The sequence below is a fragment of the Monodon monoceros genome, unplaced genomic scaffold, assembly GCF_005190385.1.
Source record: "Monodon monoceros isolate NGI ecotype Baffin Bay Population unplaced genomic scaffold, NGI_Narwhal_1 Super_Scaffold_7, whole genome shotgun sequence".
Classification (NCBI taxonomy): Eukaryota; Metazoa; Chordata; class Mammalia; order Artiodactyla; family Monodontidae; genus Monodon; species Monodon monoceros.
The window spans coordinates 60,850,015-60,859,593 of NW_021703784.1; the positions used below are offsets into that span (position 1 = coordinate 60,850,015).

The following is a 9,579-nucleotide window of genomic DNA, read 5'->3' on the forward strand; positions in this document are numbered from 1 at the left end:
TGGAGGCGCACTGTCTGGTCCTCCCCAGCCCAGCTCCGATACCTTTAGGTGTTTTTAACTTATTAAAAATGCCCTAGGAATTAGGTCTGATGTTTAGCTCCACAGCCTGCCCGCTGCTTCCTGTGGTCGCCCCAGCCCTCCTGCTGGGCCTCTGCAGAGGCCGCTTACACCCGGACCTATCCTTCTGCAGCACGCACCTGGGGACACCCCTTGGGGGTGCCCTCGGCATCCTCCCCTGTCCCTCACAACCCAAGGCGCTCACAGTTCTTGGGGCTGCTCAGGCGCCTTTTCTCCTACAGCGTGAGGGCCAATTTGACTCTCAGGACTCAGGGCTGTAACTCCCCTTGCTCCCCTGGGGCTGCAAACCTCCCCGGAGAGCCCACAGCCTGGTGCCAGCCCAAGAGCAGGTGCCCGGGGAAGAAGGGCTGTTTCTCCACGAAAGTTGGAGCTGGGCTTCCGTTGCTGACAGGCAGGCCCGACGGCATGTAGAAAGGCAGGACCCTGAGTTCCAGTAAAGTGGAGCTGCCTAGGCCAAGAGCAAGCATCCAAATGAAAGCAATTAATCTTAAAACCTGAAGTTTAACCGTTTGCAAAACAGATCTCTCCTCTCTGTGGTGGCCCTTCACTGCTCGACCTAATGGATTACTTTATTAATAATGCACTGTGCTTAAAAGCAAAAAAAAAAAAAAATTTTTTTTCTGACGATTCAATACTTCAGAAAGTCTCTTAAACCCGTTGCTACGGCAAAGCGATTGGTATTTTATTATCTTTCAGAAGTGCAACATGAAAGCCCTGCAGCCCAGCAGAGCAAGAGCTTTGGTCCTCAGCAGCTGGCGGACCTGACTTCAACCAGAGGAGCCCCGGCCTCTTCCGACAAGATGCTGTCAGGTGGAGAAAAGGCATTGGGGGTGGTTAATAGGAGCCTGAGTCCACGCTGCAGCCAGACAAAGGGTGCAGCCCGCAGCCCTGAGGAACACACCCCCTTGGGGGCCCTGGGGACCAGTGCTGACTCCCAGCCCAGACGGCCACCTGCTGGGAGGGCATAAGTGCAAGGAAGGATTTAGGCAGCAGGTGTGGGGGGAGGGTGAGTACATCCAGAGCCTTTCTCCCTCCCCCCAACTGAAGGTACCACCTTCAAGGTTTCCTGGAACTAGGAGATGCTAGACTCCAATGGGGAGTGGAGGGTGGATTTTATGAGCAGAAATGTTGCTTTTGGAAGACAGCTCTAGGCTGAGCAGGACAAGGATCAAATGGCTCCTCAGGACCTAAGCCAGCCTTCTTCCTTGTGCTGTGATGTGTCCCAGAGCTCAGTGGCATCAACAGTACAGAGCACCATATGGTTTAGACTGGACAGGGTGGGGGACTTGTGGGGCAGCGCGAGCTCTCCTCCATAGGTCTGGTGAAGACCAGGGAAAATACATATGCCCGGGGTGTAGGCAGGAGATGGGCTAAAATGACCTCCAGAGAGCCATTCCGATTCAGGGCTCATCTGGAAACCTTTAGTATCACAAAGCCCGGGGCACTCTGGGTGCCTGCACAGAGTGCAAGAGCCGAGGTGGTGGTGGTGGTGGCGTCGTCTTATTGGCGGGAGACCAGTCTCCCTGCCTGAGGCCGCCCATGTATGGGGCCTGGGTCTTCTGGGTTTCTGGCTTGGGCCTGGGGAGCCAAGCATGCTAAACAATCTCTGCTAAAGACATACCCTGATTTCCACGTGCTCCCCACGGTGGGAGTGCCTCCAAACGCCAAGGAAGGACCCTCTGCCCTGGCTCCTCATTCTGCCAAGAGGGAAAGTGAAGAGATGGGCATGACTGGTCCGAGATTACACAGGGAGTTAGTGGAGAAAGGAGCTAAATCAAGGTCTCCTCCATCCTTATCTGACCTGACCCCAGACCCCTTCTTCTCTCTTTTCAATCTGTACACAACTGCACCAGCCCAGCCCTCTGATGGCCCACATGGGGCTCCAGGGGAGGCATCCATGAAGAGAGAAAAGCATAAGGAGATGAATGTCACACCCCAGCCAGACCCTGGACAATGGATTCTTTTGGCCAGACCATTTAGTTCCCCCGACCTCTCTTTCCACACTCACACTGAGAAATGGCCTTGCGGGCCACAGGGCTCCCGCACATGCCACCCCCAGGCCAGATATTTTAAATGTCCCTCCCTGCTGGAGGTCTCAGAAGGTGGGAGGGGAGGCTAGGGGCATCAGCACATGGTGGCAGCAAAGTGAACATCCTGTGTGACCTTAAGTCACTTAACTTCAGATTTTCACCAAGTGACCATGTCAGTAACACCACTGGCCTGGAGAGCAAGAGGGCACAGACCTCTACTACTCACTAGCGGAGGTCAGAAGATGTCACTCTAAGAGGATTTCCACTGACTCACAGAAAACCCACCTTCTCAGTTCCTTACCAGTAGAACCCAGGTGATGGCGTGGGTGCTAACAATTACATTCACATCTCCCTCCTGACAACACTAACAAACTTAACAAACCAGGTAACCCTCACCTACAGGGCAGGAGGGCCTGGGACAGCCCGGGGATGGCCACTCTTGACCCTGAGGGCTGCCCTTGGGTCACAGGGCACCCCTGGTTTTACCCTCAAGGGGACTGGGTTCTCCAACCTCTCCTGCACATACCAGGACAATTACTGCAGGGCACTCCCAGTCAGGAAGGCTTTGGGGTGTGTGGGACCACCATGGGTCCCTCTGTTCTGACCTCTCGGGCGCAGCGAGGCTCTTGACCAGGGCAAGTCCATGCCGCTCCTGCACTCGTGCTACTGGCCAGGAGCAGGACACTTTCTTCCTCTGGGCCAAACTCTTGCCTCCGATTTCAAGAGACAGTGAGAATCACACTGGGAGACAGTAGGAATCACAGGAGGCAACGCTTTTTCTCACCAAGCTTTCGGGCAGCTGTCTCCCCGAGGGTCCGGCCGGCCTTTCCCCTCGCCTGCCGGGCACCCGGCGGCCACCGTCTTTCCGCGCGCCCGCTCGCCGCAAGCTCTGGAGTCCGATTTCCCGAAGCCACTGATTTGCTCGGCGCTCAGCGCCTCTCGGGTTACGCGGGCGGCGCGAGGCTGATGGCTGCGGTGAGAGGAGCAGCCGCAAAGACGAGAACGCTCTACGTGAACCACTGCTGCGCCGAGATCGGAGGGCAGCCGGAGCCTCCACGCGGCCCCGCAGAGCATCACACGGCCGGCGCACAGCTCGCCCTCCCGCGGTTCGGTCCGGCCTGTCCCGGCCCCGGGGCCGCGCAGCCCGGGGCTCCCTCATCTCCCCACGCCAGTCCCACTCGGTCCTCCCCCCGCCCCAGGCTCCAGCCCCAGCGCCCTGTGGACCGCCCGCCCGGCAAGCCCGGCACAGCCCGGTGTGTGCGCGCCGGTGTCCTGGCGTGTGTGTTCCCGCGCGCCGCGGCGGGGGGCGCGGGTGTGCGGGGAGTCGGGACCCCCGCCCGCCACCTACCGTCCTCCTTGTCCAGCACCATCATTTCGGGCGCTCCGTGTCCAGCCGCAGCTCGGCTCGGCCGGGAGAAGGGCGCCGGCTCCGGGCGCGCTTCGGCGGGGCGGCCGGTCCTCGGGCAACGAGCGGGCTCTAATTACCCGCTTGCCCGGCTCTTAACCTAGATTGCACTCAGCTAGAATTACATTCAGGAGTGAAGCACTTCGCAGATACAAAAGCAGTCTCACCTACTTTTGTGCCTCAGAATTGCAAGGAACTATGAACTGCAATTTAGAGAGAGAGGAGAGGGAGAGAGAAGGGGGAAGAGAGGATCAGAGCCGTTTCTTTGATTCTCACCTTCTAAATGGCTCAATTTGCCCAGTATAATCTGTCTTAATGTAATTGCATTTGATAGCTCATAACCCTGGCTCTGGCAACGACACAGCTTTCAGCCTCATAAAGTGTTTTCCCCTCGGATTTAATCTGAATCTCAATCTAAAATTATATTCAAAGAGATGGGGGAATCTCGGCGGCCGTCTCCCGCTGCCTTTCTCCCTCAATGTATGAGGTTTGCACTCCTGCTACTGAATAAATGCACACATTTCCCGAGGCCCCCCTCCCTCCCGGGTTAATGGGGAGTGGAGACGCGCGTCTGCCCGGCTCCGCAGCGCCGCCTGGAGGCCTGTCGGCCCCAACTCGGCGTGTGGCTCTGCTCAGGACCCAGGGTCCTCATTCCCAGTAACTGCCTGGTGGACCACACCTGTCTGTCACTCCCAGCCCCTCAGCCTTGATTTTGCCCCCCTCCCACGGGGCAATGTTTCTCTGACCTCGTGCCCTCCCTTCCTACTTCCTCTTCCCGAGGTTTCTGGTTGCTTCCTGGATTGTTTGGCAAAATTAACCCTCTGCAGGGCACAAATTTTCCCACTGTCTTACAGCACCACCTTTACCCCAGAAGCCCCTCCCAAGAGCATCCTGATTTCATAGAGAATGGGATCCTGTCTCAAATTCTCTCTGAGCAAGCACAGCATGGCCTTAAAGGTTTTTTTCATTCCACAACTATTTATTGAGCATATACTATGCACAAAGCACTATTTTAAGGCCCTGGGGATATAGCAGTGAAAACAAAGATTCCTGCTATTGCAGAGTTGACAATTCTTGCTCTGTAACTCAGGAGGCAGGAAGGGAGACAGTGTTCATCTCCTCTCCCTCTGAACCCTGCTTCTCTCCCAGAGCCCTGGGTCTGGTGCCCAGACTGCCTACTCCAGGAAGGCCACTCTTCAATATCAAGAGCATTATTTCCTTGACAGTACAGAGTTCCAGGATGACATGAAAATCTTAATGGCTTTTCTCCAGACAGATGTGTCAGAGGCTCATCCCCGCAGTCACTTCTGAGGACTAGACCCAGGCAAGGAGAAGGAAGCTGGAGTCCCTGGAGGGGCAAAGGGCCACCAGTTGAGACTTCATCCCATCTCTGCCTATTACCAACAGTGGACCTTAGCAAGTCATTTTCTCTCCCCAGGCCTCAGTTTCCCTGTTTGTGAAGTGGGAGACCTGTTCTGCTATCTCCAAGGTTGCTGCGCGGATCAGAGGAGATAATGCATGTGAATGTGCTTTGTGAACTGTGGCACCCCAGACAATGGAAGGGGACGTAGTGGGTACAAAGGAGACTTGGAGGCCAGGTCATGCCCCTTAAGCCCTGGGAGGCCCCAGTGCAGGGTGCTTGACTGGGGAGGGGGAGGGGGGAGTGGTGCTGCAGTCTATGGTCCTCTATCGTAGGCAGCAAAGTCAAGCTTTGAGAAAACAGAAGAGAGGCTGCTTCTAATGAGCTGCTTCCTCCACAGCTCAGAGAGTTTCGCTTTCCCCTTCATCTTGAATACTTAATCCTAATAGTCCTTGAGTATATTTGATGTTAAATATATCATTTTGCTCAGACTCACCATCCCTCAGGACTGCGAGCTTGATCTCTCCCCTGTCACTGCAGCTGAACTGTACCCTGAGGGTCTGAGGGAGGCTTTGGCACTGCTGCCGCCGGCACATTTAGTGGGAGCCCCTCACCCCAGCCTGAGTGAGGGGGCCAGACAGTGTAGCAAGCACAGGGCCTGACAGGCTGGCAAGGGGTAGCTTCTTGCTGTAGATACCTCTGTGCTACCTGGAGGTATTCACTCCACAAGGGCTGCAGCCCTACTCCTGACCTCCAGGGCTGCTTCTCCTGACTTTCAGGGTCTGGCCCTGACCCACACACCTGGACTCCATCAGCTGGGGCCACTTGCTCACTCTTTCATCCATGTGTTGTGCTCAGGATTCCGTCCCAACACCAGCTCTCCCCAGCCCCCACGGTGCCCAGTTAGCAGCCACACAGCCAGCCTCCCTCTAGGGAGTCAGAGGCCTTGCATGCCACCCCAGGGACTGGTGCAGCCTTGGGGTACTGAGCAGGGGATCGGTGCTGTGTGTGAAGGGCTGGCTGCTTGTGCCCACAGGCAGCTCTCTCTGCAGCCCCAGTGGTGAGCACTGAGTTCCCACACTCACCTGGAGAAGTGCCTCTGCAGAGGCCTTCTGCTTCACAGAGCTACCTGGCAAGCCTTGGACAGTTTGGGTGGCTTGAGCTCCCAGCCAGGAAGAGGCCTGCTGGGTTTACAAACCCAGACATGAGCCTGGCTCATCTAGCGGCCTCCCTCTCAGCTTATGGGTAATTGCTGTGCAGGCAGGTAACTCCCGCGCCCATGCTCATTCCTACGCCTCCAGGTCCAGGGGCACGCCCACAACACCAGGGTGCAGTCCTCGGATCCCCTGGGGCTGGGGGAGGTTGTCTGCACCTGACACATTCCACAGGTGATGAGCATATACTCTCACTTCCATACTGCCAAGAGTGCTCCAAAATGCCCTTGAAATGCCTCTGGGGACGGCAGGGGGAGGCCATTTGATCAGTCCCCTAGGTTACGGTGAGGGAAGAGGGGTTGCTCCTGGCTGCTTTACAAAGTTTTGGGCAGGTCCTAGCAGTTTGTCTTGTACCTGGCAGTAAAGTCCTGAGGAAGGATTCCTGCATCGGGGTTGGGGGTTGGGGGGGGACGTTGGAGACTTGGTGCCCGAGGGCCCAGGCAGACCAGATATTCCAGAACCCTTCAGTAGAGCCTGTCAGATGTGCCTCAGCCTGACTGAGGGCCCTGCTCCCAACACAGTGCAGCTGTCTCCAAGATGGGGTTACAAGCTGGCCTCACAGGTGACACTCAAAGGGGTATTTGGAGTGACAAAGGCCATTTCCCTGTGGCCGCCACAGTTGACTGGACAGGGTGAATCTACAGACTTCGCAGAACAATCAGGATACCTGCTGGCCAAGTTCAGATGCCCTGCCCTGCCCTGCCCCCTACTCACACAAAAGCAGCCCATGCACAGAGATTTGCAACCAGCTAGAGTGGAGAAGTACACGGTTGGCAAACTTTTCCTCTTTTGGTTTCTGGAGGCCCTGGACAGGCCTTCTAGGAAGCTGCAGTTATAACTTATTAGGCTTTGTGGGTGCCTAGACAGAATCTGCACTCCAGAAAACAAGTCTCCCCACTCACTTGATGAAGTCCAATCCACCCCGGAACAACAGCCCAGAGAAGGTTGTCGATATAGGCTGTCGACCAAATGTCCTAGTTTGCCCTGGGACTGAGGGGTTTCCAGGATCCAGGACTGTCAGTGATAAAACAGGGACGGTCCTGGGCAAACCAAGACAGTTAATCACCCTAGTGGGATGTGGTAGGGTGGGACAAGGGACTAGTGGGGCCGGAGAGAAAGGCCAGGCAGCCAGGCCCTTCCCTGCAGACCAGCAGCTGCCTCCCAACCCCAAATTTCCCAGCCTCCTGCCTCAGGGCTCCATCTCCTGGGCACCAAATAACTGCCCTAGCAACTGGCAGTGCTCCTTGGGCCAGCAGCACTGTGAGCCCTGCTGAGAGACTGGCAGTTAGAATGGGAAGGGTGTGAGTTCGATCCAGGGGTGGTCCAGATTTTGGGAGAGCCAAGCTTCCTTATGCAACTGGGGCGGGGGGTTTTTAAGAAAGGAACAGTAGATCACTAATACAAATTACAACAGAAGGACTCTGAAGCTTATAATTCAATAGCTTCAAGGTGAATCCGGCCCTGATATCTTGGATATATGGCCCATCCACGGGCCCTAGCTAGCGGAGCACCTCCCAACACGCTGGACTGGGGGAGCTGATGGTGAGAGTCCTCCCCAGCCCTGCCAGGGGTGAAGCAATGTCACCCATCCCGCAGCTATGAAGTTCCAGGCCGGAGGGACCCCAGGACAGTGCCGGGTTCTCTGGGCATCCCCCTGGGGGAGCCGTTCTGCAGTCGGTGCAGAAGGGGGAGGGCGTGCTGATACCCAAGTGGGAGGCGCGGAGACTGGGGCCAGCGGGCACTGCGGGGAATCCCGCGGCGCGGATCGGAGAGGCGCTCCTGTGTCTGCGAGGCGACAAGAGCCAGTGAGAAAGTTCCCGGCCCGAGCGTGCGGGGCTGGCGGGCTCGGGGTGGCCCGTGTGACTTCCTAATCCCCCTGAGAAGCCTCGGGGGCTGAGCCCGGCACCCCGACACACACCCGCGCGCACCTCCACCGCCCGGCTTCCAGGAAGCAGCCCAGCGGCCCGAGGCAGCCGGGAGCCGGGGGCGCTGCCGCCGCCGCGCGGGGTGGCCTCGGCCGGGCCCGCGCCGCCGCCCCCACCCTGCGGCCCGCGGGTCCCCGGGCACCTACCGTCCTCCTGGTCCAACACCATGGTTCCCCCCCCGGGCCGAGGACGCGGAGGGGCGGGCGGCTCGGACACCGCCGCCGCCCGCCTGCGCTGCTCCAGTCGGCCCCGCGCGGGCTCCGCGCCCGGCTAGCGCTGCCGCGGACGGGGGCGGCCGGACGGGGGCGGATGGACGGGCGCCGGGAGCTGAGCCCAGCGGACAGGGAGCTCGCGCGGGCGGGCGCAACCCGGGGGCGGGGCGGGGCGGGGCTGGGGCGCATCAGCCGGGCCGGGATCGCCGAGCCGATCCGGCAGCCGCTGCCCGAGCCGGGCCGCCGCCGCCGCCGCGCGCCCTTCTCTGCGCGCTGGCAGCGCTCGCGCAGCCGAGTGAAGCCTGCGTTTCCCAGGGCCCCTCAGATTCCCCTGTTAATTAAATCAATTCATTATGCTCAGATCTGATTAGCGGCCCTTCCCCCCTTTGAATCAATTATTCAATACACAAACATAATTGCTTGGGCCAGAGGTGCACGCCATTAGCTTATTTAACTCCAAGGACACTAATTACCCGCAGGGCACGGGAACTTTTCTCATTAATTCTGACAAAACACAAAAGCACAGCCAGAGTGTGTGCGTGTGAGGACTGTGTGTGTGTGTGTGTGTGTGATCACATGCCGGAGTGTGGGCTGTGTGGGGTGGTGAGCCACTGTGTGAGCTTCAGCTGGGACTTGGGGGTGGCGGAATGTGTGTGATTTCGGGTGGGAGTGTGTGGGGTGTCGTTTTGAGTCTGTGACCCTGTCCTCGTGAGTGTGGGACTCTACGTGTGCGACGGTCAGTGCATCGGGCTGGGTGTGGCTCTGAGTCTGGGGACTGAGGGCGAGGGTCCGAGCCCCAAAGCAGGAATGTATGAGATTGTGCGAGTGCTTCTGTGTGTGGCTGTGAATGTGACTCCCTGGCTACTGTGGTAGGCACCCATGCCCTTTCTTTTTCGCCTAATTGCCTGGCCATTGCCCACTGCACGCTCAGACCCACAAGGGCAAGTGCAGACCACACAAGAGAAACCGGAAGAATCAGGAGGCGGTGCCCAGGTTGGGGCAGTGTCCCCCTCCCCCCATCACCGGTTTGTGCACCGATTGGACTATGCTCCCCCTCCCCCCAGTTATAAACCTCAGGTTCCCATCATCCCCTTCCCTCGCCCTCTCACTGCACATCCCTATACTTCCCCCATTCTCCAGCGTTTATTCCAAAGCCCTCCTGAGTCCCAGCTTGCCCCCTTCCATTTCCACAAGTGCTTGATATCTAGGCACACTCCCCCACCCAATTTCACAAACCTTACTTCTTTGCCTCCTGTCTGTAAGGTTGAACGGAGGGTGTGCCTATGGTCGACCAACTTCTCCACATTTTACCTCCCAGGAAATCTCTATTGAGAGAGAGCCAGTGAGAGAGCCCA

The 9,579-nt window shown here is 57.9% G+C and overlaps 1 protein-coding gene across 3 annotated transcripts in view; it reads right to left on the bottom strand.

The window, feature by feature from the left end:
* Window positions 1-8,282, bottom strand: part of LMO1 (LIM domain only 1) — a 52,160-nt gene extending 43,878 nt beyond the window's left edge. For 2 of the 3 annotated variants that reach the window (XM_029208581.1, XM_029208578.1), the window contains exon 1: window positions 8,159-8,282. In XM_029208581.1, coding sequence (XP_029064414.1) covers window positions 8,159-8,180 — 22 coding nt within the window. In that variant the 5' untranslated portion in view covers window positions 8,181-8,282. Of the gene's footprint in view, window positions 1-3,456; window positions 3,717-8,158 lie in introns of all 3 variants that reach the window. The other variant, XM_029208577.1, reaches the window with a different exon arrangement.
* Window positions 8,283-9,579: the final 1,297 nt, after the last annotated feature.